The sequence below is a fragment of the Sinocyclocheilus rhinocerous genome, unplaced genomic scaffold (genome assembly GCF_001515625.1).
Source record: "Sinocyclocheilus rhinocerous isolate Xijiao unplaced genomic scaffold, SAMN03320098_v1.1 scaffold1206, whole genome shotgun sequence".
Taxonomy (NCBI): Eukaryota; Metazoa; Chordata; class Actinopteri; order Cypriniformes; family Cyprinidae; genus Sinocyclocheilus; species Sinocyclocheilus rhinocerous.
The window spans coordinates 129679-157598 of NW_015659931.1; the positions used below are offsets into that span (position 1 = coordinate 129679).

Genomic DNA, 27920 nt, shown 5'->3' on the forward strand with positions numbered 1-27920 from the left:
TATGTTGGAATGAAAGACACTAAGTACCGGATGAAGTGCTTCTTATTCTTACCCAAAAATGCAAAATGGAAGAAAGAGTTAAAACTGAACACAATCTTGCAACTCAAGCTGTGTATGAACATTTGATATATTATTTATTTGCTTCTTTTCCATTTTGCATTTACTTGTACTTTTACTTTCAATACTTAAGTACGTTTAAGATTTATAAAATACTTTTCGTACTTAAGTACAATAAATATCACATACTTTAAGACTTTTACTCAAGTAATATTCTAAACGGTGACTTCAACTTCTACCAAAGTAATTGTCTGGTAGGATATCTGTACTTTTACTTGAGTATGGCTTTCAGGTACTTTATACACCACTGATTAAAAGCAGTGTTGCATGTGTAGTAGGGTATTATTAGAGAGAGATTGACTCAGCGAGTGTGATTACCTGCATCTGACACAGCATTCATTCTTCAGCTCAATCTCATATTCACAATAAAACATTAGTTTGAATGTACGCTGAGGAAATATCTTTGTCGTACTATCCTTTCATCTGTTAAGAGTGATTTCCAATGACAGCGCTGCTCAGTACATTTGTTGGCTGCGTCTTAATGTGTTGTTGAAAGTAAAAATGACTTCCTTGTTTACAACCGCGTTTCACTGTCTCTTTCAACATAAAAGTCTTCACTGCTGACTCGTAAAAACCATATACTGTAAAAAAAGACAGACGACACACATTCACTCTCTTCCACTGAAGAAAAGTGAAGCCGCTAGTTTCCCAATAGGGCGCTGACATCTTGTGCTGATTCGGGACCTGAGTTTGCGCAGTAGCGAGTGAAGTGGAGCCGTGTCCCGCCCACACTCCCGCAGAGTCGATCGCAAGGACACCCCACCTGACCGCTCCAATTTTTGCCTGCTGATAGCTGTACAAGGGGCTTGTTAAAATGAAGATAAATACAACTCCAATCTCCTCCTGAAAATTCCAAAAAGTCTGTTGGCGCCTCAGTTCGCTCAGAGAAGCCGTCAATCTCAGCTGTCAATCACGATGTCACACTACCGTTTTTATAGCATCACATAACTAACTAAATCCTAACTTATTTAAAAAACGAACACTTGAACTTACATCAGCGTGATAAAAACTACATAAAATGACAAAAGCCATCTTTGGGAAAAAATTATTTGAAGTGTAATTGAATTATTTTCTCTTGTCTGACGTCCCATTAAATGGAGAGCGCGGGTTTATGATCTATACTGGGACAAAGACAATAGAATACCCAAGACGTGCCACTCGTATAGTTTTGAATGGGGAGAAATGCAATGCTCAATATGGCTACTCTATCAAAGGAAGCCCCTCCTCCTAAATAAAAGAGCCAATCTCTTTTTTTTAAAGAGCCAATAAGCTTATTCTAATGTTATTTGAGCAAAAGAAACAACATTTATGAGACAGCTATTGTCATTCACTGGTGATTTCAAATATGAAATTTAATCGCAAGCTTGGCGAACAGTTTTGGAGAATTTTATGCTTCCCCATTCAAAGAGATAGGAGCTGCACTTGCATGCCACAGCTTTTGGAATGTTCTACTCTATGAGGTATTAGTGTGGATAAGCACCGCCTCCGCAGAAGAAAATCGGCATCACTGCCTGTTTAGCCCCGAGAGAGAGGCGAACGCACAGGTCTATGCAGAAACCAAATGATAAAGATGGCTCTGAAGACAACAAGATGCTGTGCAGAGCCAAGTTGTGAAAAAAAAAAAAAAAACAGTATTTGCATTGCCTTCCCTCTGATCCCAACGTTAGGAAAGAGTGCATGAACTTTATTTTTAATGAAGATCCAGACCGCATCAGTAAGAACTCGGTCTATTGTTCACTTCATTTTACAGCGGATTCGTTTACAAACAAGGCACAATTCGACACAGGATTTTCAAAAAGATTGAAACTAAAAGACGACGCTGTGCAGACTATATTGGATCTGACAGTAATGTCGCAACACAAGTGTAACTGTTTTCATTACATCGTCATATTGCTTTGTCTCTTCTGACAGATCGTTTGATATGAGTAGTTATGCGTTTTTAACCTAAATCACAGCAGTGTCCATCTGTGAAGGATGTAGGCTGTCAAACATACACAACTTTTACGGTGCGTTCCAAACAGGATATATCGCCCTCTGAAGGGTACTTCGGAGTGAAAAAAATCATGGCCACCATATTGAAGGGTCGTTCCAAACCGAAGTGCTCAAAACTGGCCACTTCAAAGGGCCCTTCGTAACGAAGGATTTCCAAGGGTACAACTGATGGTGATCCTTTGCGCTGATTCTTTCCATGATGATGGGGCCTCTGTGTGGGCACGGGATGATGACGCAGAAGGGCACTTCAAGAAACAGTTGTTTGGTCCCCTACACCCTTCAACCCTTCAAAGCTCTCACTCCGGAGGGTAAACCCTTTAAACCCTATTTAGGGAATAGGGATGAGCCCTTCTGATTGGAACGGAGGGTTAGTCAATCATAGCAGTGGGCGTTTACTTCAGAGTCTACAATCTGCCACGCCTATTCAAACAGAGTGTTCTGATTAGGGGGTCGAAAACAGGACAGAAAATATCCTATTACTTCTAAATTATGTTTTGATAACATTATAAGTGGACCCCAGAGAACTGTACAAAATAAAAAACAAAGGCAGTTCATGATTCCTTTAAAGGGACTTTGACTGGGACCAGCCACCTAGGGGCAATCGAAACGTTTTGGCTTCACTTTTCAGCGCTTGTGAGGCACACTTGGTAAAAACAGTCTCTTGCCGCGTCTAATGGCAAAATAATGTAACTAAAATCATCATCACGAACACACACACACACAGTTTCCCAAAACTAAATACTATTAGTAAATACTACTATTATTTATATAAAATATTATTTATTGAATAACAATATTTAATAAACAACAACAACTGCTATGGGATCAAATTCCTGCCAAATGTATTGCAGTCACGGATAAAAAATAGCAAGCGTGAAACCAAAATTTAAAAACGCAAGTAAAAATATCTTGCACAAAATTTTAAAATGAAAGTTTTCAGAATAGCAAACAATGGTCACGGATCGAAAAATAATAAGCGTAAATCAAAAATTTAATAATGCATTTAAAAAAAAATAAGCATGAATCAAAACGTTAAACATTTAAAATCATATTGCACAAAACTGAAATATTAATGCGAAATTATCCGACTTATACACAAAATCATGTTTTCCTTGGTTATATTTCTCTGTTTTTTGTGCTCTATTCTGCTCATATTTTTAATTTTTGTATGCTTATGCAGTTTTTCCCTTCGCTCTTGTTTCCATGTTCTGCACTTGCTTTTCCAAATGTTGCGGTTAGAGTTTCGCGTAAATCAGGGCGGGTTTAAGCGTCATCATTGGTCCATTAGTCAGGGGCGTTACTAGGGTTGGGAGAAAAAAGGGGCGTAACCCAGTAAAAAAAAAAAGAAAAAAAAAAGAAAGAAAGAAAATCTCTTCAATAACTTGTTTAAAATACATTTATTTCATACTAAGTAACATTCAAATCCGTTAACATATTTATTGACATATCACTTACTGATATAAAACTATAATTTGGAGAATTTCTTTATTGCACAATGCACATTTATTAATATTATCAACCTATTATATTATTAACTTAAAATGTGTTGTAATATCACTATTAACAATATTGATATAATAGGCCGAATCACCTGAAAGGGATGCAAACCCGCAGACATCGGTCCACAGCAATAGCCAGGAGGGTGAGCACTGACGCTTGCAGCGGCACGATGAGAAAACAACTGATGAAGAGACAGGCATGGAAAGGGATTTTGATTTGGATGTCCACAGTCACAGCCAGAGGAATTGCCACGGCCCCAACCAGGAAATCAGCCATCGCCAGAGACACGATCAAGCAGAAAGTGGGTTTGTTCAGGGCTCCACTTCTCCACACGGCCCAGATCACCAACATATTGCCCAGACAGCATCCCACTGCAATGAGCACTTCAAGAGAGATGTAAATGAATCCTCCACCTGATACCATTGTGATTACAGGACTGGAAGCCTCTGTGTGAGTACTAGACTGAAAGTTGCTATAACAGGCAGAGAGGAAATAGAGAGGCTATTTTTCTCACTAACAAGAAAAAAAAAAGCCTTCACACCTTCAGACCTCTTCCGGAGGAGGATCATTTAGTGGTTTTAGAATGCGAGTTACAGAAACAATTGGCTAATACTTACTTCATAATGAAGCATTACACTCGTAATATACTGAACACATACACACACACACACACACATAATTTAAATACAGAAATACATTGCCATTTTGAATATTGCGTTGCCATTTTGCATATTGCAATTTAAATTAAATTTCGCTACCTATATGCTTCCATACACACACACGCGCGCAACTTCAGATTCACCACAACAGCTGATGACACTATAGCAAGTAATGGGCAAGTAATGTAATCGGCGTACAACGCCGTGTCCCGGCATGACGAGACAAAACCAATAAAACCCATCATAAGCGAGGCATTTGTTGCATTCAGTGGGGACATAATTACTGATTATAATGACTTATACTGTCTTTTTACGCGTTGCGTTGCGTATCGCGCCTTGTAAACCATAAAACCATGTCTGCATTTGTGATCGGCGAACCCATGTGGGGGCGTGTTTAAATGAGGCGTTTTAGGAAGGCGTGGACAAGTCTTAACTTTTATAAAGAATATCTCTTTGAGTTTGAGACTTTAGTCTTTGCAACTTTACAGATCTTCTTTATGCACCAAGAGCTTGTAACACTCCAAAGAGAAAGGAAATTTTGAAATTGCATCATATGACCCCTTTAAATTTTCACAAAGTCATGCTAAAAACATTAATAAAGAGCACTAGACAAAGTTATCATCAATGATTATTAATGAAAACTATAGCAGTAATTTGTATTGTTGCATGATTAATAAACAACTGATAAAATTATCCACCCTAACCTAAAATACTACCAAATTTTGATGCAAAAAATATGGTATCCCTCCAAAACAGAGAAAACATCTTTCACAAACATCTACATGTCTGTCCCTTTATAAGTGTTTATAGTGTATATAAATAATTGTATTTGCAGGAGTTATTGAAATAGAACAATTCTTAACCCCACCCCAGACCTCACTCATTTTCAAACCCTGGCTACGGCCATGGTTCCATTCGGAAGGGCTCATCCCTATGCCCTAATCCCTTCAAAGGGTTTACCCTCCGGAGTGAGAGCTTCGAAGGGTTGAAGGGTGTAGGGGACCAAACAACTGTTTCTTAAAGTGCCCTTCTGCGTCATCATCCCGTGCCCACACAGAGGCCCCATCATCATGGAAAGAATCTGCGCAAAGAATCGTGAGGCTCAAAGTGTTCATCAGTTGTACCCTTCGAAATCCTTCATTCCGAAGGGCCCTTTGAAGTGGCCAGTTTTGAGCACTTCGGTTTGGAGCGACCCTTCAATATGGCGGCCATGATTGTCTTCACTCTGAAGTGCCCTTCGGAGGGCGACATATCCCATTTGGAATGCACCGTCCGTGTAATACCGACTACTGCAGTTAGCCTAGTGCTTGCAGTTAGCCTAGTGCTTATGTAACTTCAGCATTCTTGTTATGCACCAAATCGTGGAATGGCGGGACCTGCGCTATATTTTTTTTGACCACCCACTCCCGCCTGCAGTAAGGATAAAACCGCCTGCTCCCAATCCCAATCGGCTGCGTTCCAGTTCATTTTTTATGCCCTTTACTCGCTAACTTCCCTCCATCTCGTTTACTCGGATGTACATCATTGATTATGCTGCATGAGTGCCTACTACTGGCGCTGCTTTGCAATGTCCTATTTATTAGTTATTTGGGGTGGGGATAAATTAAATGCGATCTGCGATGATGTCATGATTGTGTTATATTGTGGTCTATGGAGCTAACTGAAGTGTAAATATAGGTCAAAATCGAGGGGGCGAGGATTTGTCCACATAAACTCCCATCGTCCAGTTCATGAAGTGGAATGCAGTTCAAAATGGCAGCGGGGATTCCCCCGAGGGGAAGTGCTTAGGGGAGTTTGCGAGTGCCTGTCTAAAATTGGAATGCAATCCGTGAATGCTAAAGCCCTGCCCCCCACATTCTTTGATTTGATTGGCCATCTCAGTCATTTTGACATGGAGGAGTGCTAAATGTGACTTTGACATTTATTAAAGGTTAGTTCATTGAAAGTTTTTCAGTCATTATAAGTGGAAACTGTTATAGAGAAGTATGAGTTCAAATGAAACTTTCTTAATCCTATTTTTGTTCTAGGGTGAATTGCAAACGTCGCATTTCTGCTAACAAGAAGGCTTGACAGTTATGAAACAACCACCATAAAATAAATAAATAAAATAAAATGAACTTACTACTTATGATTGACATAAATGATAGGTTAGAGGAGATATACCAATACTAACACTTGTTTTTCAAATCATTACTTGCCAGCATGGACAGGGTGACGTCAGTTGAAAGGAAAATTTGTTTCAGAGGCAGAGATATCATTTCATTTTGATGTCATTTTGAATTTTTCATTTTGAATTCAATTTTGATTACTTTATACCTTGCTCCAGAGCACAATAACGATTGTAGTTGACTCACTTGAAATTATCAAACCAGCAGCTTCCTGCTTAACCAGCCACGAGCTTAGCCACAATTTTATGGCACACCACTATAGGGGTGTATTGCTTTAGGTGCCAACAGAGAAATTAGAGCACATGATATTTATAAATATAGATCAAACAGCAGAGCATGGCGCTAGTAATGCTATGGTCATGGGTTTGATTCGCAAGGAATGAATTGATAAAGTCCTTGAATGCAATGTAAATTGCTTTGGCTAAAACAATCTGCCAAAAATGTAAATGTAAATAGTGGCCGAATTAATGACCTAAAAAAATGCATTATCATATACTGTTCAAATGTTTGGGGTTGGTAAAATTTTTGAACAAAATCTCTTATATATGGTCCCCAAGGCTGCATTTATTTGATAAAAAATATAGTAAAAAGATTAATATTGTGAAATATTATAATTTAAAAATAACTATTTTAATGCATTTAAAAATATAAACATTAACATTTCTAAAATATGTTTATGTCTGAAATAGAAACAAGCATTTCTTATTATCAATGTTGAAAACAGTTGTGCTACTTTATATTTTTGTGGAAACTGTGATTATATATATATTTTCAGGATTCTTAGATGAATAGGAAGGTCAAAAGAGCAACAGTTATTTGAAAGAAATCTTTCGTAACATTATAAATGTCTTTACGGTCACTTTTGATTAATTTAATGTGTTGTTGCTGAAAAAAAAAGTTAAAATCTTTAGGATGCATTAAATTGATCAAAAGTGACAGTAAAGACATTTACATTACAATGTTACAAAATATTTCTATTTCAAATAAATTGAGTTCTTTTCAACTTTCAATTCATCAAAGAATCCTGAAAAGAAGAATGTATCATAGTTTCTACAAAAATATGAAGCAGCACAACTGATTTCAGCTGAAAATCCACCTTTGATCAAGCAATCAATTACATTTTACAATATATTACGATAGAAAACAGTTATTTAAAATTGTAATAATATTTCACAATATTAGCCTACTGTTTTTACTGTACTTTTGATCAATTAAAATGTAATGTACAGATATAATAATAATAATAATAATAATTTTATTATTAATATTATACAAATAATATTTATATTGTATTAATCAAATTTTTAATTTTCAGGTACAGAGGAGCAGTCAAAAAGAAGCACTTGTGGGCCGCGGTCACTGTATGTTGGCTCTCTGCTTTTATACTAGGTCTCATCCCCATGTTCGGATGGCACAACAAAAACACCACAACAGCTGAAAACTCCACTATTACGTGTCGTTTCATCATGGTTATAGACATGTCCTACATGGTCAACTTCAACTTCCTCGCTTGCATCCTTACACCCACCATCATCATGATGATCCTGTACTTGTTACTCTTCAATATGATATCCAAACAACTGAGAAAAGGAGTCGGGCGCCCCGTGGAGTCCAGGTCGTTTTACCGTAAGGAGCGGAAACTGGCCAATTCTCTGGCTTTGGTTCTGGTTCTGTTTGTCGTTTGTTGGCTCCCGCTGCACATAATGAACGCGCTGGACTACTACACAAGTGCAGAAGTGCCCGTTGTCGCCTTTTACATCGGCATCCTCCTCTCTCACGCCAACTCCGCCGTTAACCCCATAGTGTATGCATTCAAGGTCCCTAAGATCAAGATGGCATATAAAAGCATCCTGATGAAGCTGACAAGCTCGGAGCAGATGGGAGATCAGAGCAGCCAGACTTTGGATAACAACGTCAGCAGCAACTCGAACAGCACCGCCAGGTGCAGCATGAAAATAAAACCACAGGTCGTTCTGATCGCAAATCAGGACGGTTAGCATTAGTCTGCCATCACGTACAATAAGTACAATAAGTAAGCCAGGCTAGAAGTCAAAAGTTTAAAAAAATTATCCAGCAGTGAATTTGCATATGCCTAGCTTCTAAATTAGAATTTTTTTTTTTTTAACAGTTTTAACATCCAAAATACACTGTAATTCTAGTGCTGTTATATTTGTACTAAACAAAAAAATGTAAAACTGCACTGAGATACCTAAAAACAAAGACCAACTGTAGAATGAAGAGGCTGAACTGTTTTTCATAAATTTATTTATGACATGGTATATATGTATACAAATTATTACTAAAATATCTGTAGGATATATATTTTTATACATTTATTTGTTTTGTGTTTCTTAACTTTTTATGACAACTTGCCCCACTATAGTCAACATGTGTTTCAATGAACAGTGTATATATATTTTTTTTATCTGTATATATGTTTTTATATATATATATATATTTTTTTTTTTTAATCTCACCAACAGTCTTGGCAATGAATAATGTAAATAAACTACTGTTAAAAGTCTGGGGTCAGTAAGACTATTTTTTGAAAGAAAGAAATTCATACTTTAATTCAGCAAGGATGTATTAAATTGAAGTGACAGTAAATACATTTAAATGTTACAAAAAATTCTATTTCGGATCAATTTTGAACTTTCTATTCATCAAAGAATCCTCAACTGCATCACAGTTTCCACAAAAATACTCAGCAGCACAACTGTTTTCAACATTGATAATAATCAGAAATGTTTCTTGATCAACAAATCAGCATATTAGAGTGATTTCTAAAGGATCATGTGACTGAAGACTGGAGTAATGATGCTAAAAAATTACATTTAAAAATATATTTAAATAGACAACTGTTCAATTAAATTGTAATAATATTTCACAATATTACAGCTTTACTGTATTTTTTATCAAATAAATGCAGCCTTGTTAAGCAAAAGAGACTTCTTTCAAAAACATGCAAAAAAAATTATTTGAATGGTATACATATATAATATAAATAATATAATATACATATATATAAATACTATGTGAAATAGTTTAATTTGTTATGTCTCGTGCTATCATTAAAATCCATCACAACTCTGCTTTCTAGATATTGACCTCAGTCACTTAAAACAACATTGTTTACAAGCATTTAAAAATCTTTCATGTCATTGTGATGAAAGAGGAAGAGAAACTGGCAGTCATTCTGAGCCTTTTTTTTTTTAGCCATAATGTGCAGCATGTCAGACCTTCCACATCCTTCCTTTATAACTTCATAAATTTCACAGTTAAAGGAACAGCCACACAACAATGGAAATTCTACTGTCATTTACTCACCCTCATGTCGTTTCAAACATGTAAGAATTTCTTTCTTCTGTGAAAGATGAGGTTTAGGTGTATGTCCATGCAGAGCGCTCATTTTCAGCTCTGAAAAGAAAAAGTAAACACATTTTACCAACCGATGTGCATCGTTTTATATATATATATATATGAATGAAATAAATAAAAATTGTATATATATTATATATATACATTTCTTTTTTTAAAGAAATATTCTGACCAAGAGTAGAATCACAATGTAAGATCTTAAATATTTCTTTCACGTCGTAACACTTTTTAAAATCCTTGAATTTTCTGTTTGCTCCAGGTTTAAATGAGATTATCAATGTGTTCTCAGACGGTTGGACTCTGCTGTATATTAGACTGGACGTTCCCTCTGTAGTCTCTTTAATTGATGTACTGGCATCGGGCCATGTGGAAGTGAATAATGCTGATCCTGAGGGAACATTTGGGGCGTTCCTCTGGGAGGAGTACTGGATTTTCTGTAAGATAAGTCTCAGTTTTCACAGGCCACTTTGTTCTTTCTCTATACAACGTAATATCGGCCTCGGTCCAAACAAGCGTGAGCGGAATGAGAAGGATTTACGATGTTCATCTTCCACATTATTACTTTTCCTAACATCGCTTGAGTTCATTTTGCTGAGTGAAGTTGGATAAATATGAAATGCACCTTTTGGCGCTGCGTTGAAAAGCAATATCCAAATCAATTCTCATCAGTGGAACGAAAACCAGGGGTTATGAAACCACATCTATACGCTGTATTTAATTTGATGCAAATGACAACACAGCTGCGAGGGAGAGACGTACGGCCGCTCAATATGCTGTGCACTGCTCAAGCGTACCTGCAAGTCGATTGTTCAGACAATAATGTTCAACAGACGATCCAAAACAAAACAAAAGCTCTACTGAAGGAACTACAGGTTTTGCGTAACTCGTCTTTGACTACTAACTTCTCCACTTGTCACCACACAGAAAGAGGTTGTGGCTCTTTTACAATTCTTTTTTATTGCTGAATTCCCTAACTGACTATACTGCAAATTTGACATGCATTCACTTAAAAGTTTTCTGCCAAAATAACTGACTCCAATATCTAGTTTCTGTGATATTCCAGTGTCTCTAGACATGGCTTGGGTCCCTCCTTCAGTGTAAATCTGTTGGATTTTTTCACGTGTTTTAGGGGGAAAACAAAGTGTAAATCATTGTATGAGATCCAAATAATTTGCGTCACACCCTTTATATGAGTACAATAGTTTGTATGTAATTGCAGACATTATTAGAGCACATTCCCATTTAATCTTCAAACCGTCATCATCACTGAACCTCAAGACAGACGTATATTCATTACTGCTCTATGCATTATGCTTACCGCTCAAGTCAAAAGTCCTATGGGGCCTTTGTGCTTGATACGTCGATCTCTCTTCAATTAGATGACAGCATACGTCGCCATGACAACTCAGGCTTTTATGGTTCTCTTGTCACTCGTCTCTGGAAAACTGCACAGACGGTTACGCATGATAAAGTCTCTACCAGAAGTTTTGCATGAGTGTTGCATAATGCATTAAGCAATAGTTACCTGTTTTACCTACTGTAAATTGTCCTTTGCACGCAAACAAAGGTCAAGATTAGATCGAGATGCAATGCAATTATAACCAGCTCAGTAGTAGTCGCTTAAAAATAAAAGCACAACCTCACTTCAACACAAACGGTGCATGACGAGTCACTAATCTAATAAAAGTATTGCATTTCCCTGGAAAGACATTTAGGTGTTTGCAACATCTTAATGGAATGAAACTAATCAAAGAGATTACCTTATTAAAGACATCCTTTCAGAAAAGTACAAGAACAGCATTTACTTCAAACATCACTTTGTGCTAGACAGTCTTAAAACGGTTGAAGATCCAAACAGAACATTTTAGGAGATCTTGGCAAGGTGGAGCGGCATTTAATTTCATTATGACACAGCTGTCTGAAGTACTTTGTTATGACTGACCAATCAGAATCGTCCAATTTAGGCTTTTTCCTGAGTCGATGAAAAGCTGATAATTAAAGCAGAAAAACATACATATATGTATATATATATATATGTATATATATATATATATATATAAAAATAAATAATCAATTAAAAAATAATAAAACACTTACTAAAATTGATATCAGAGAGCCGTGAAGTTACAAATGTGCTGTTAAATTATTGAAATAAAATGAAATATGAAGTAAAATGGCTGTAAGTTGGAGAATCCCTTTTTAAAATAAAGCACATCAGGGTGATTCACCAGAATTAACGTATTTATCATGTTTTGTAACTTTAAAATGAATGAGCACATAAGGATTTGAACTGAAGTATAACATAAATTCTGATAGGAAAGAAAAATCCCAAATGAGATGTCTTTAATGTCTCAGGTGTATCTTCTAGTCAATAACAATATTAAATGGAGAGAAAATGAACACTTAAACTTAAGTCTCCTGTTTCTTAGATATTTTTCCCCCTCAGAAGAAAAGACCCCAGTAAATCCCACAGGTGTCTCCTCTAGAGTTTCAGAAGAATGCCATAACGCCATTATTTCAATATGAACTCAAACATTTCTCAACAAATTCTCCCACAAATGATCTGATCTGGATCTACATCCTATATATTTTTATTCTCCAAAGAACATTTTGTAGAAACATCTACAATGTCTAGTTGATATCGCAATGAAGCTATAAGTGAGAATTCCTTCCTCTGAATAAAATCTTCCTCTGTGTCATGACTCAAAAAGAAAATCGCATGAGAGGACTAAAATAGACATGATAACCACATAATGCTGAGGAGCCCAGGGAACAAGATGAAATGATCATGGATGGCAAGTGCTTCCCTCAATACTGAGACAAATCCATTACCACACTACAATGAACATTACTGAGAAATTAATTTGATGAAGATGATGTCCGATTTCCTGGGTGGAAACATTTGAATATCAAATTACGTGTCTCTCCATGCAGTGATAGAGATGAGGCAGGAAACGGGATTCTGGGACATGCATGTGCCTGATTCAGAATTAAATCCAAGTTTTGGCTCCCTTTCAGTTCAAGAGTGTGAATTTGAATCAAATTAGCCATGACCCACGGGATGATGAACAGGAATTTGAACTGGAAAAGGAATTTACTGAACTGAAATAAGATATTTCAACAAAATGGGCAAAACCAGATCACTTTCTACGTGTCTGTTGAAGGTTTCAATCTTGTAAAACTACTTCATTTGACATATCAATTGATTTTATTCATATATGTACACTACCTTTTAATAGTTTGGGGTCAGTAAGACTTCTTTTTTGAAGGGAATTAATACTTTTATTTAGCAAAGAGCTGTTAAAAAGTAACAATACATTAACAATACAGTAATAATAAAACATTTACAATATAATTTCTATTTCAAATAAATGCTTTTCTTTTGAACTTTCTATAAAAAAATGTATGCATGTTTTCAACATAATAAAAAAATTTTCTTAAGCAGCAAATCAGCATATTAGAATGATTTCTGAAGGATCATGTGACACTGAAGACTGGTGTAACGATGCTAAAAATTCAACTTTGTGTCACAGGAATAAATTACATTTTAAAATATATTGAAATAGAAAAAAAGCTATTATAAACTAGAAAAATATTTCACAATATTACAGTGATTTGAATCAAATAAATGTAGCCTGAGTGAAATAATTTTTCAAAACTTATATAAAATATAATCAACTTTATATGTTTGTGTGTGGCATTAAACTGGAAATAAACATAGAAATAGTTAGTAATCAAAATTAATATCAGTTAATTTCAAGAAACTAAAAAATGTGTGTATGAAAACACACTCACAGCAAAGTTTTCTTCCATTTAAAATCAACTGCTTTACATTTAAATTCAAATTACCATTCCGTATCCTGTCTGCCACCGATTTAAATTCAAAAGCAGAACTGGAATTTAAAAGTAACACTCAGTCAAATTCTACGTGGCAATGGTGTTTGAGGTTTGGGAAGTGTGCAAACAATGAGAAAGTGAGAGAGATACAGTGAGCGAGACGAGCAGTGGGCAAAGAAATAGTGCTGCAGAGAATGAACCACCCCTCCCTTTCCAGCCAGCAGAGCCTACGTAACAGGAGAAGGAGAAGCAGGAGTTCGTGAAGATGAAGAGAACAAGACACACGGCCACTCAAAGTAACAACAGATCACATGGAGCTGCATTTTGAAGAAACTCTAAGTGCTTTTCATGGCTTTTACTGACAAGTCAGGGCAGTTCAGCTACTACCTGTGCCATAAATACTAAAAAAGAAAAACAGCTTTAAATACTGAGTAATAAAATGGCATCACATACCAGCATTTGAGGACATCATGAGACTCTTATAGAAGACCCAGTGCCATGATGGAAGAGGAACCACTGCTACAGATGGTGAAGATGTCAACAGTAACTGAAAGTTTGGAGAAGGTGGACCTGATGTACATCTCCATAGAGAGCACTATCGCTCTGGCGTCGGTGCTTGGGAACGTGCTGGTGGTCCTGGTGGTTTACATGAACCAGGCTCTCAGAGACCCGACTTTCTGCTTTATCGTCTCACTGGCACTGGCCGATATCGCAGTTGGCGTTCTTGTCATTCCGCTGGCGGTGGTCATCAGCTTGGGTCTCAACACGCTGTTTTACACCTGCCTCTTCATCTCCTGCCTCCTCGTCACCATCACCCAAAGCTCCATACTGTCCCTGCTGGCCATCGCCATCGACCGCTTCCTACGCGTCAAAATCCCCACCAGGTGAGTCTGAATCACTAAATAAAGATGAAATATTTTCCTTGTTTACTTACATTTACAGTACATTTAGTCATCAAGCAGACACTTTTATCCAAAGCGACTTACAAATGTGCACAATGGAAGCAATCAAAATCAACAAAAGAGCAACAATATGCAAGTGCTATGACAAGTCTCAGTTAGCCTAATGCAGTATACGTATCAAGGGTTTTTTTTTTTATTAAATAATAAATAAAAAGAAAACAGATATAGAATAGAGCATGCTAGTGTTAGAGGCCTTTTTTTGCTTTTTGTTAATTGTATAATAAATAAAAAGAAGTAAAACGTGCTACAATCATCTTTATTTTATTTACTTTGAAAAAGTATTTTACAGCTGACATATACAACATATAAATTCTCATAGGAAAGAAAAAATATTTTTATGACAAATTTTATGTTAGTTTTACTGACTTAGGACATCATGAGTCCATGTCCACCAAAAACAACAACTCATTTTTGGTGCATAAAAATGCATTTCGCCAACTTAGTTGCAATGAAATGACTGTTAAAATGTAATGTTTGTTCACCAAACCATCAAATTAGGAGTGATATATATATTTTTATTTCAAGTTGCATTTGTCATGTACAGTAGCTATTACACTTTAACATTAATGCATGCTTTGTTTTATCATATTTCTTGGCTAGACAGCAGGACAGCAATATATATTTTGCTTTCTTTAATGCAAATCAATGGGCTAGTGTAATGCAAGGCTTTTAACTAAATTAAACCTCCGCTGTCTGTCAAAGGGAATGATGTTCACTGGTCTGATAGTATTTTGGCAGCATCCCTAACCACTCATTTCCTTTATGTTTGAAGGCATGTGACTTAAACTGCTTATGTAACACATTTGTGGCGAATGGTGAATTTAATATATTAAAATATATTAAAATACATAATTTATATCTTATAAATAAAGAGGTTTAGAAAATGTATTTGTACTGCATAAGGCACGTGCAACTCATTGTCATTTTACGCACAGAAATAAAACAACTAAAATAAAATAAATAAATTATTTCATATTAATTTGGACAAAAAAAAATTCTAGTTTTATCTTTAGGGTGATAAAACGTTGGAAAAATATCCCACAGTCTAGCCATATCTGGAAAGAGAATATCATAGAGCAACTACCCATACACTTTTGCAACCACCTAACAACGCAGTAAAGCCATTCAAAACCCCTTAGCAACTACATAGCAGCCACCAACAAAGGGGACTAAGGGGAATCAAAGACTTTAGATATACAAAGACAGAGATGCAATGCGCAATATGGTGGGGAAAAAAACCCTCTTCTAAATAAAAGAGCCAATCGCCAATTGGTAAAGTCACTGCATAAATGCAGCTGCTGTTATGAGTTCCGGTTGTAATAGAAACAGTCAGTGTTTTGAGGAATACACCATCCCATTCAGACAATGAAAAAAATTTAGTTGCTTAGGACTATAGTAGCCTACTTGTTAAAAAAAGGGATAGTTCACCCAAAAATGACAATTCTGTCATCATATATTTGCCCTCAAGTTGTTCCAAACCTCTACGAGTTTCTTTCTTCTTTTGAACATAAAAGAAGCTATTTTGAAGAATGTTGGTAACCACTGAGTTCCATGGTATTTTTTTTCCAAACTATGGAAGTCAATGGCTACCGTCAACTGTTTGGGTGAACTAAGACTATTCGAAATGTGCTAATGCATGATATTTCTAACATTAGAAGTGTGCATTATATAGAACAACACCTGCAATATCATTTGTGGTTATGATTGGATTTAAAAAGTAATTTATGTCATTGCTTTTGCATTGTTTTGACAGGTACAACATCATTGTTACGCAGAGGCGGGCGTGGGTAGCCGTGGGTTTGTGCTGGCTCATTTCGTTTCTGACTGGTTTAGTTCCGATGGCCGGCTGGCACCTCAGCCCACCCGGAAACGTCAGCACGACGCCCATCAAATGCCAGTTCACCAAAGTCATGCGCATGGATTACATGGTCTACTTCAACTTCTTCATTTGGGTGGTGGTGCCCCTGATCATCATGACCGGACTGTACGCAGAGATCTTTCGCGTGATCTGCCGCCAGCTCAACCGTCGAGCCGAGGCCACCTGCGACTCGAGCAAGTACTACCGCAAAGAGCTGAAACTTGCGAAATCGTTAGCGCTAGTTCTGTTTCTGTTTGCGCTCTGCTGGCTGCCACTGCATATTATGAACTGTATTGTGTTTTATTGCCCGACATGCAATGTGCCCAAGAGTGCTGTTTACGTGGGTATCTTTATGTCACACGTCAACTCCGCGCTCAACCCGCTGGTGTACGCTTTCCGCATCCAGCGCTTCCGTGATACGCTGATTCATATCATCCAGCGATTTGTGCTCTGTAAAACCCCATCAGCCGTCCCGGGACAGCACAGTCCTGGACCGATCACAGAGAAAACCCAAGTTCAGTAGCAACTGAGTCTAAGGGGAATCAAAGTCTTTAAATATACAAAGATGGAGATGCAACGTGCAATATGGCAGAATAAGCCCCGCCTTCTAAATAAAAGAGCCAATCGGCAATTAGTAAAGTCATTGCATCGCTGCAGCTGCTATTAGGAGCTCCAGTTGTAATAGAAACAGTTAGTGTTTTGAGAGGCGCACTTAGGACTGCATATGCGCATTGGCTGGTTTAGCATGAAATAAAACATTTTTAACACTATTTGAGCATAAGAAACCACATTTATGGGACCGTTCATGTCAGATTTAGTTGATTTCCCCATTCAAGTTCTCTTTTCAGACTTGGTCTTGGATGCCTGAAATAGCTGCCCGGAGGTGTTGCAAATATGGAACAGACTTTCACACATTGTCTGGGACCGTTGCAACTGACTGGCTGAGAGAACTATGCAAATCAGGAAACAGCACAAATATACCCAAAAGTAGTGCAGAACATGCAATGCATTTCTCCATTTTCCATTCTGATTCTGCGCTCTACATTGTGGAGGATGCAGCGAACAATGGCAATCTGGCATTACTGCAGTTCATGCACCTAAATCAGCTCTTTAAAATGCAGAAAGAGCACTTGTCTACACTGTGTGTCTGGAAATATGCCTGGTTATAATGCTCTTCTCCATCATTTGATGAATTACTGCTGCCACGATGTCTCGAAAATATACACAAACATCACTTTTCCAGCGTAATTGCGTCAAGAAGATAGCAAGTTTTGTGAACATTCAATAATAGGCTTTATTTGCATAGCAAGGTGTGTTTGCACTGGACAGAATGACAATGACTAGAATTAAATATTCAAAGCCCAATGCTATACCACACCTGTTTAAGTTGGAATACGGTCAATATGATGTTTTTTTTTTGTGCTGAAATACTGAATGTAAAAGCAGTGTAACTGTATAGTGAATTTACTGTGGAATCAACTATGGATAGATACTATAGATACTAAAAACTCTGCAGCTTCAAAGATCTCTCTTTTGAATGTAATAAAAATATTTTGTAGCCTGATGTGGCTAAGAATGAGTACTGGATGATTTGTTACACTTTTGAAATGCACAGCAAGCAACTAGTGAACAGAGTAAAATGGGACAATTTAACAGAAATTAACAACCAATTTCCCACCAATAAGCAGAACAAACCAATATTCATTACAGCCCTAATGCTTCAGGTTTCAATTTTCCACCAAGGAACAAAACCAATATTCATTACAGTACGTTTTTCAGCTCATGGCTTGGATTTGGTTGCACATAAACATCAGGAGATTCATGTTATGCATTTCTACACCATAAGAAAACGCTGGACATTGTTTATGTATAGGTTGTGAGTGTAACTTCTTCAATTAAAGGGGTCATATGATGCAGCTAAAAATAACATTATTTTGTGTATTTGGTGTAATGAAATGTGTTTATGCGGTTTAAGGTTAAAAAAATACATTATTTTCCACATACTGTACATTATTGTTTCTCCTCTATGCCCCGATATCAAGCAGTGAAGATTTTGCATTTATTGAAGGTGCTGTATGTAATTTTGACTGTACCAAAGCATAAAATGCTATAATACATTTGCAGATATTTAGGAAACATGCTAAGTTCACATACTTGTTTCTCCAAAAAAATAATGCTACAGACAGTTATTCTCATTTGAAAATGTGCGTTTTGTGTCAGGATGTCTGTTTTTGTTTTGGTCTGTGTGACTACACCCACTGCCAGTTTAACCAATAGTATTTAGACACACTGGGTTGCCAGACACCGGAAAACACAGCGCATTGCAGCCATGGAAGCCAACAAACGAACTAGGTCAGAAATTGCAGATTCTACCCGACCTAAAAAGCCTTGAAATCCATCAAAAAATCTCTATGACCAGAGGATTATTAAAATGCGGATAAATCAACTCATAAGCTTACATCGTAAGGCTCGTCGCCTTTCCTTGTTTATTGTGCTCGTTCCTCTTGCGTGTCCTCAATCTGGCAACCCTGAGGAAGAGGAAGCGGGAGAAACAACATTTTGAATATAGACTGCAGTACCCATTTAAAGTCCCCATGAAATCAAAATTTGTTTTTTGGGTGTTAGTATCAATATGTTAGTCTTAAGGTTATATATACAAAAACTTTCTGTTGGCTCTGTTTTTAAACACCGAACTGCAAACTCATCTATGCCGCATTGTTCATTCTTGAAGTGAACTTTTGTCCATTTAGTGATTAAATAAACTGTTTTAGACCGCCGCTTGAAGTGAATGCGATGCGTCGGGTGTGTATGATAACCTGCGACTCGAGTTTGTATTGGACACGACGCTGCGCTTTTCCCTGGTGTGTGACCCATATTTTGTTATTTTGATTAGATAATCAAGTGTTCTAAAATAGAAGCAAATAAAGTGTGAGAGTATACATACAATACCCATATGTATGTAATTTCAGTGCTACAGTATGGCCTTTGTGTAGATAATTAAAGATGGCCATCTTTAAGCATGACTGTTGATATGAAATGGTAATACTTTACAATAAGAGTCCATTTGTAACATTAATATTAATGAAAGCTGTATAAGTATTGTTCCTAGTTAGAGTTAGTTAATTTCAGCATTTAGGCTACCATTACATTTTTAAAATTTAGTTTCTTCTGTTAACATTAGTTAATAAACTATGAACGTTAATTATCAATTTAATAATTCATATTAATATTTGATTCATTTAAAAATTATGGTTCTTTTTTTTTTTAAATAGTAAAACACTATTTTAGTTTTCGTTCAGTATCCATTTTAAAAACTATTGGTTGATTAATCGGTATCCAGTGTGGACCAACCTAGCTATAGGTATCGGTGAAATCCACTAACTGTGGCGCTTGTGGTCGACCTCTACTCATAACTGCATAGAAAAATTCAAATAACGCACAGCCTGAACTATAAGGTTAGATACTGTATATTTATAATAGTAAAGAAACAATAAGAATTTGCATTCAATATGACTTGGAATAAGAATGACTGTTCCAGTTAACCAATAACAATGTCCCAATTTTCCAATAAACTGCATACAAACTAGGAAAGCATCAAGAAGAAAAAGAATGTAGCCTACCTTTTTTTGGTTCTCAGGCTCAACATGTCTTGTTTGTCATTCAGGCGACAAACCAACTGATTGACCACAGCGAGACTGACAATTCCAGAGATGAGCGAAATAAGTGGAAGCTCTAGTCAAATGTGAGATGTTACAGGCACACTGACCAAATTACCACAAATAAGTAACAGATAGTAACTGTGAACCTTCACCATGCCAGTTAATAAGCAGGTTAAAAAAATCTATAAAAAATAAACCGCAGTGTCACTGGCAGAAACACATCAATACAATATATCTTTATTATGAAATCTTGAAGTGGTTAATTATTTTGGCTTGATAAATATCAAACTATATACAGCCTAGCAACCACTCAGAACCCCTGAGAAACCATGAAGCTCACATTAGCAAATGTTTTGTAGCAGCCTAGTAGCAACCAACGAAAACACCTAAGCAACAACCTAGCAACCACTCATAACACCTTAGCAACCACGCAACAACTGTTTTACATCTTGTATGTACTTTTCAGCTTTATATTAACTTTTCAACTTCCTGACAAGGCTTTTTCAAGCTAAAATTAAAACTTTCATTTTCTAATTTTAAATAATACTGAATTATGACACTGCATTATGAAAGAAGGCCTTAGATTACGTTCCACAGACTATGAAATGATAAGATACGTGAATTTGGTACGTGAAATAAGGAGAAATCGAATAATAATAATATCAATTCATGGCATAAATTACGGCTCAAGGTGCTTCTAGCATACTTAAAATGTAATAAATTGACCAACTATTTCAATGGAAGAGTACGAGCGGGATTAACTGTTTTGAGGTGATCGGTGAAGTTTGAAGTGTCGAATCTGCGGCGCGCGCGGGACACACAGGTGATGACGTCACGCTCTCAACAGCGGCTCCAAGTTTCGCATCCGGTAGAAGATAATATTATTAGCCTTAAAATAAAGCGTTACGTTTCTATAATCTCGATCTGTCAGCGGCCTCACTGACCTCAGGATCACACTACGGATGTGTCTTATTCGGGGTTCGTGTTTTCACAGAATTATAATTCTCACAGACGGATGTCAACAAAGTCGCTAGTTAGCGATGTTTAGCTAACGAATGCTAACGAACAGCCCGTTCGCCGCGGTATTTTACATTTATATGCTTGTTTACTTGTATAAAATGACATAACGTTGACATTGTTTTTAATTTGTCTGTAATTGTAAAATACATAAGATAACACATTACTATTCCTGACTTTAGAATGTGTGAATGCTAATTAGTGCGTATGTTGTCTAATAATACTGAACAGCGGTAGTTATTTAGTCTGTGTTGTGTTGGTATACTTAGCATATCTACGTTTTCGCGGTTATTAACAAATAATGGATATCTACCATGGTACTTTGAGATAAGTTACCATGATATTTACATGACACACCTGCTGGTGGACTGACAAACCAACTGAACCCTGCACTGTTATTATTTTGCCATTGCCAGGTTGAGACTCAAATCTTGAGTCTGCTGTTAACCTTCCCATCGAGCCGGTTTGGGGACGTGTGTTTGTCCCCCTCATCTCTTGCGAGATGGGCAGTCATTTTCGCAGCTACATCTGGGATCCAATCCTCATCATCTCCCAGATTATTCTCATGCAGTGCATCTATTACAGCTTCTTGGGTCTGTGGTTGGCTGGTGTTGATGGTTTGGTCCATACCAGTAGATCACTCGACCAGATATTCAGTTACGAGGTAACTGTCCAAATAGAGTTCATCAAAAGGAAGATGAATAAAATTGATGTTGTCAACCCAGAACTACAAATAACTAGTTTACTTTCTGTCAAGGTTCTTGGCTTTTCAACAACACAAGGTCGCTTGTCTATGATGGCGTTCATTCTGAATTCTCTCACATGGTAAGTTTATATTAATACCGTCCTATTCCAAACATTTATCTCACTTTTATCTGCCATCTGAAGTCATTCTTGGCTCCGTGTCTCTTTCTCAGCGCTCTTGGCCTGTGGTTTTTCATCCGACGGGGAAAGCAGTGTCTGGACTTCACCGTGACGGTGCATTTCTTTCACATGATCTGCTGCTGGATCTATAACGCCCATCTCACAGCCGCCCTGTCATGGTGGTTGATTAACGTGGCCTGCATGGCCCTCATGGCAGTCATCGGCGAGTACTTGTGCATGCGGACAGAGCTCAGAGCCATCCCTGTCAACACAGCACCCAAATCCAACCTATGAGGACTGTTTAGAGACAGATGTGCCACAGCTGGTGTGTATGAGGTTGCGCATCAGCAGGACTGGTGTGTTGACAGATGCTGCTGTGGTTTTCTGAGAGATTGAGCAGAAGTGACTTGGATGTTCTGTGATGTTTTGGTCACATCACTGTATTTAATCCGGATGACGTTGAGATGGTCCACACGAGTTTCATGCTGCATCGCATGATAATCCTCCCTCAATCAACCTTATGATGACATTCGCATCATTTCAAAATTACTATTGTAATTATTCTTATTTAGGACCAACACTTTATCATTCATGGATGGCTACTGAAAATATGAAAGTGATGGTCTGTTTTAAAAGCACCGAAAGCATCATGTGTAAATCTTAATCTAAATAAAATGCTATGTATTTCTGAATACTTGGATAATGGTTCCTGTTGCTTTGGAAAGAAATAAGATATTAAGCGGTTTTCCTGTTTTATCAAGTCATCCTTTTACAAATACCAATGGCAGAATTTCATTGACCTTAGATGTAGTTTATTAAACGAGTTTCAGTCAACATGAAATCAAAACTGACCCTATTTGCTTTCTTGATTTCATGTTCTTGTTGAGCATGTTATTCCAAAAGACAAAGTGAAAAGTTACTGCCTACTAAGGTTTTTTTTGTCATTGAATATCCTATTTCTCTCAGATATATCACATTAAGGAAGTAAAATGGGTTGCTAATAATGTGTCATGTATTTTGCATTTTGTCCCACATGCCCATCAGATACGATCAGTATCTCTTTCAAGATTTGTTTGCAATGAGTATTTGAGTGATATATGAACCTTAAACTTTTTGTGAAGATATGAGGTAAATCAAATCAACTAGATTTTTCACTTATTCTGCAATAAATCAGAAACCGCAATATCAAATGTATGATCTCAGTTTGTCAGAACTGAAGTGTGAGTTTTGGCTTCTTAAAAAGTGTATTCTTTCTGTTAACTTTGCAACATCCTGTTTCTCAAACACGTTCAGACCACATAATACTGACTACTAAAAAATATTATAGAAAGGCTTCATATTAACTGTCATGCTTCAGGCTCAAAATATAAGATAGTAAAACTGCGAAAGGTGTTGCAACCTGTTTGACATTGTGCTGTGTTGCAGACCCTTTATCAATGGTTTTGCTTTTGGTGGGACTTTGTAGCTTTGAATGACCGAACAACATGAAACATTAAAGCTGCACAGTTAAACATCTCATGGCAGCTGCATGGTTTCTCACACATGTTGTGGCATAAAGCATCGCTTGTCAAGATGTTATTTTCTCAAATGATTTGTCAGAATAAAACTATATTCTGCAAAGTGACTTTTTGTTTAAATAAGTATTCGCTATTCTCAAAAAGTAGACAAAGTTTTTTTTTTGGTACTAAAATTTAAGGCTTTTAGGACCAAAGTGAATTAATGTAATTTTCATTATTGTTGAGTGATTCTGTGTTATAAACAAATATTAATAATATTAAGGTCAGAGCTCTTTATTGTCATTGTACAGGTATGAGAATATTTTATACTCCAGGAGGTATTACATTTAAATATGTTAGAGGAAATGTGCTTAACTGTCACCATAATAAATGTCTTTTGATTTTGGGGTCAAATGAGACCACATGCATGCAGTGGTAAACGGAGACAGGTTCCCTCCCAAACACGGAGTGGCGCCAGTGCGCGCGCGTGTTCGCTCCAAACCCAAACAAAGACGTAAAAGCATTTTCATATTCTACTTCCGGTGGTTTTCGCCCCGCGCTGTTCCGCTGTGAAGATGCCGAAGTGAGTCTCTCTTTATGTTTATTTTATACAATAATACGATATGTACAAAACAGACCAGCAGGCTTTAGTCGCGAAGGGTTCATTAATATATATGTTATACCTTTAGGCATTTTAGAAAACCACGTTTCGAATACAACCGCGTTTCTCAGACAAGAGCTAGTAGCTCTTCAAGCTAATCCAGCATTTAAATGGGTTAAAGAGTTAAAAGGTTTTTTTCAATTTAGTGTATTAGTTATTATATTTATATGCAGCTCACTGCTTTAAATGCCATCTTTTGCAATCAGTTTTTAACAGTAAAAATTGTGCGAGAACAAAACGAACAAAAGAGTACCATGTAAATACAGTTGTACGTGAATTCAATGCCATGGTCATACTATGCTATTTATATGAAGCCCGTAATTACTTAAAGAAGACTATAGTACTAAATTATGGTACGTCGTTAGATTTTTAAAGTGACAGTTCTTTACTATGGTATTATTATCCGTACCATCACTGTACTGTAGCACCTGGTATTTTTAACCAAGGGTGGGTTGTCAATTTAGTGTATTAGTTATTATATTTATATGCAGCTCACTGCTTTAAATGCCATCTTTTGCAATCCGTTTTTAACAGTAAAAATTGTGCGAGAACAAAACGAACAAAAGAGTACCATGTAAATAAAGTTGTACGTGAATTCAATGCCATGGTCATACTATGCTATTTATATGAAGCCCGTAATTACTTAAAGAAGACTATAGTACTAAATTATGGTACGTCGTTAGATTTTTAAAGTGACAGTTCTTTACTATGGTATTATTATCCGTACCATCACTGTACTGTAGCACCTGGTATTTTTAACCAAGGGTGGGTTGTTTTTGTCTAACGCTTGTGTTTTTGTCTCTGTCAGGTTTTACTGTGATTATTGTGACACATACCTGACACACGATTCGGTAAGATTACCACTTTTCCTAGAATCTGATGGTAATCTGGCCTGTATAACATGACGTTATTATCTGTTGAAATGTTCATTATTTGTATGTTTAATCTCTGCAGCCATCAGTCAGAAAGACACACTGCAGCGGACGAAAACATAAAGAAAATGTGAAAGATTATTATCAGAAATGGATGGAGGAGCAGGCTCAGAATCTCATCGACAAAACAAGTGAGTGAACAACATGCTCTTCCATGTTAAGACCTTATGTCTGATCTATGTGAATATCTGTTTCTGCCACATAGTTAAAAAAGGTAATTGATTTTTTAAAAAAAAAGGTAATTAGTTGTGACCTTCATAATTCTGACTTTTTTCCTTGCAATTCTGATATTGTCAGAATTGCAAGATATACTAAAGAGTTCTATTTTACTCTTCTGTTTTAAGAGTTCTAGTTCTATAAACTATTTTGACTAATTTCTTGATCTTTTAAAAGATGAGTGTTCCAGTCTAAAAGTAATTTTTGTCTGTTTCAGCGGCCGCTTTCCAGCAGGGTAAAATTCCACCCACCCCATTCCCAGGAGCCCCTCCACCTGGTGGATCTCTGCTACCACATCCAAATATTAGTACGTTGCAAAGTTCTGAAATGTTCACTTCCTTTCAAGGCAGCTGCAAAGCATATAACAATTTCTGAGTTAACTTTATGCTTATATATGGCGAGACTACAGGCAAAAGCATTTTTCATGCACTGTTTTTTTTTTTAAGATTTTGAGCTATTTTGCTTCCATAACTACGGAAGCAAACTAACTACTGATTTGATTACATTATATTATTAACATATAATTTACAAGGAATAACATGTTTTTTCTCGCAGGCGGACCTCCGAGACCGGGCATGTTACCAGCTCCACCCATGGGTGGTCCTCCTATGATCCCCATGATGGGTCCCCCTCCTCATGGCATGATGCCTGGTAAGGCTGTTTATCTGTAAATATAACTACGTTAATGTGAGGGATTTTTATTAATGGCAATCTGAATTGACTATCACATTCATCTGGCTCTCTTTCAGGTCCAGGTATGCGGCCACCAATGGGTGGACCTATGCAAATGATGCCCGGGCCACACATGATGCGACCTCCCGCTCGGCCAATGATGGCCATTAGACCCGGTATGGTGCGACCTGATCGATAAAGCTACGGTGCCGTGTTTATTATCCCGATATCCACAGAAGACTCGGCCAAATATCTACACTGGTTTTACAGTCGATCTAAGAGTTTTATTGCCCATTTGCGTTTTATGATGACTAATGTCTGCGGTTCAAAAAACGTTGGTTCACTCGAGTGACTCGGATTACCACAAATTCTTGTAAAATCTAATGAACCTTCCATTGGCTTTCATTTCATATTTATGACAGACCAGAGGGTGTTGCGTAATGGGTTTGTGTATGATGTGCTTTTATTACGTTGATGGATGTTTTGGTTATTTACTGTTAGGATGATTTTCAGCTTTTTGTTTTTCATGTATTTTGAGAAAATAAAATTAAAAACTTGCAAATCTGTTATGTTTTGATTTGGTCTGCTTGTGTAACATTTAAATAGAAACTAAGTAAAATGCATCTCGATTACTCCGAGTTAGGGCTGGGTGATTTTTCTGATTAAATCAATTAATTTGAATTTAATGTTTTGCCGCGATTTTGAATAGAAATATTACCAAATGTTACAATTAGACACTTTGACAATATGCCAATGATAACAGTAAAGAGAAAAGAACTATCCAACCGCATGTCGGCACACGTGTGACACGCTCCTATCGCGAGGCGCCGTTCACACAGAATGCACTTTTGTTTTGTGTTGACAAAGATGCAACATGGAGAGTGGAATAGAAAAAACATGCAAGAAGATGTGAGTGAACTTCTTTTAATTTGAGCGCTGCGTTTTTATAATGCCATTTCATGCGTGAGATGCTGCAAGAGATGCTAGTGCAACAGTCAAACGCGTCCATGTTTACATAGAAAAAACAATGGAAAAGCAGTGCAATCGAATAAAAAACCTGTAAAGAACTACTACTGTATGTCTGTCTAATATTTCATGTTTGCATCATGGTGACAGTCTGAAAGCTGCAGTTCGTTGTTTTCACAGAACATTCATTGTTAATAGTCTACTGGTGTTATACCTTCAGAAGTCAGAAAGAGCTTTATTAACAAGTATGCTTACACACACAAGGAATTTGACTTCGTGACAGGAGCTTCCAGTGCAGAAGAAAGTATGGACATAGTGCAAACTAGTGCAGCAGACATAGGAATTACACAGTAGAGATGGAGTATAACACTAATATAAGAAAAACTGAAAATTAAATAATGCATTATATACAGAAGTAGAAATATAGAGAAATGTAACTGTTTAAATGAATGTACAGATATATTTACAAGTGTGCAGTTTAGAAATGTACAATTTTCGGATTCTATGTATAAAAGCAGTCATTTTGAATTTGAATTACATTGACTGTTTTTTTGCATTTTCATTGTAGCCTATTATTTCTGAACATATAACATGTAGGCTATAAGACAAGTTTGTACAGGATGTAATTGTAGTTCATGCATCTTTTCTGCAAAGATATTTGATAAGTGATTTGTTTAACAGCTACATCATGTTGACAACTTCATGTGTGCTGCACTTAGAATAGGATTTTCTTTAACTAGAGGGTTAATAAAGAAAAAGTTACTTGAATCATGTTGTAGTTACATTTTAAAGTTAACTAGTTACAAATTGTAAAAAAAAATCGAGAATCGGTGAAACGTTCTGAAAAAAAATCAATATTTTATTTTTTTTGCCAAATCGCCCAGCCTATAATCAAAAAGCCAGCAGCTGGTGTAATTCATAGAAAATGCTAAAATAAAATAAAATAAAAACAAATAAAACAAATAC

At 36.7% G+C, this 27920-nt stretch overlaps 5 protein-coding genes across 6 annotated transcripts in view; 4 read left to right on the forward strand and 1 right to left on the reverse strand.

Annotated features, from left to right (window-relative positions):
- Positions 1–4032, reverse strand: part of adora3a.1 (adenosine A3 receptor a.1) — an 8466-nt gene extending 4434 nt beyond the window's left edge. Inside the window, exon 1 of the mRNA XM_016533486.1 lies at positions 3701–4032. Coding sequence (XP_016388972.1) covers positions 3701–4032 — 332 coding nt within the window. The remainder of the gene's footprint in view (positions 1–3700) is intronic.
- Positions 4033–6470: 2438 nt separating this feature from the next.
- Positions 6471–8730, forward strand: LOC107724514 (adenosine receptor A3-like). The gene is made up of 2 exons (XM_016533487.1): positions 6471–6484; positions 7752–8730. The coding sequence occupies exons 1-2, from the start codon at positions 6471–6473 to the stop codon at positions 8431–8433; spliced, it is 696 nt and encodes a 231-aa protein (XP_016388973.1). The 3' UTR covers positions 8434–8730.
- Positions 8731–14110: 5380 nt separating this feature from the next.
- Positions 14111–17436, forward strand: LOC107724526 (adenosine receptor A1). The gene is made up of 2 exons (XM_016533505.1): positions 14111–14535; positions 16367–17436. The coding sequence occupies exons 1-2, from the start codon at positions 14150–14152 to the stop codon at positions 16992–16994; spliced, it is 1014 nt and encodes a 337-aa protein (XP_016388991.1). The 5' UTR covers positions 14111–14149; the 3' UTR covers positions 16995–17436.
- A 3503-nt stretch (positions 17437–20939) lies between these two features.
- LOC107724533 (protein SYS1 homolog) lies at positions 20940–23544 on the forward strand. Of its 2 annotated transcripts, none has more exons than XM_016533513.1 (4): positions 20940–21163; positions 21564–21811; positions 21905–21972; positions 22065–23544. In XM_016533513.1, the coding sequence occupies exons 2-4, from the start codon at positions 21650–21652 to the stop codon at positions 22303–22305; spliced, it is 471 nt and encodes a 156-aa protein (XP_016388999.1). In that variant the 5' UTR covers positions 20940–21163; positions 21564–21649; the 3' UTR covers positions 22306–23544. The 2 variants fall into 2 exon arrangements, with proteins under 2 accessions (XP_016388999.1, XP_016388998.1); XM_016533512.1 differs by having other exon boundaries at positions 20940–21108.
- Positions 23545–23995: 451 nt separating this feature from the next.
- On the forward strand, positions 23996–26533 carry snrpc (small nuclear ribonucleoprotein polypeptide C). The gene is made up of 6 exons (XM_016533497.1): positions 23996–24090; positions 24977–25019; positions 25123–25231; positions 25534–25623; positions 25872–25967; positions 26066–26533. The coding sequence occupies exons 1-6, from the start codon at positions 24083–24085 to the stop codon at positions 26185–26187; spliced, it is 468 nt and encodes a 155-aa protein (XP_016388983.1). The 5' UTR covers positions 23996–24082; the 3' UTR covers positions 26188–26533.
- The last annotated feature ends 1387 nt before the right edge of the window (positions 26534–27920 follow it).

What these genes read in the sequence shown, in the direction of transcription:
- snrpc (XM_016533497.1), top strand. An exon ending in CATACCTGACACACGATTCG is followed by an intron (nt 25,020 to 25,122) that starts GTAAGATTACCA and finishes TAATCTCTGCAG; the next exon opens with CCATCAGTCAGAAAGACACA. An exon ending in GCTACCACATCCAAATATTA is followed by an intron (nt 25,624 to 25,871) that starts GTACGTTGCAAA and finishes TTTTTCTCGCAG; the next exon opens with GCGGACCTCCGAGACCGGGC.
- LOC107724533 (XM_016533513.1), top strand. Translation starts at nt 21,650, where the DNA reads ATGGGCAGTCATTTTCGCAGCTACATCTGGGATCCAATCCTCATCATC. An exon ending in ACCAGATATTCAGTTACGAG is followed by an intron (nt 21,812 to 21,904) that starts GTAACTGTCCAA and finishes CTTTCTGTCAAG; the next exon opens with GTTCTTGGCTTTTCAACAAC. An exon ending in ATTCTGAATTCTCTCACATG is followed by an intron (nt 21,973 to 22,064) that starts GTAAGTTTATAT and finishes TCTCTTTCTCAG; the next exon opens with CGCTCTTGGCCTGTGGTTTT.
- LOC107724526 (XM_016533505.1), top strand. Translation starts at nt 14,150, where the DNA reads ATGATGGAAGAGGAACCACTGCTACAGATGGTGAAGATGTCAACAGTA. An exon ending in CGCGTCAAAATCCCCACCAG is followed by an intron (nt 14,536 to 16,366) that starts GTGAGTCTGAAT and finishes TTGTTTTGACAG; the next exon opens with GTACAACATCATTGTTACGC.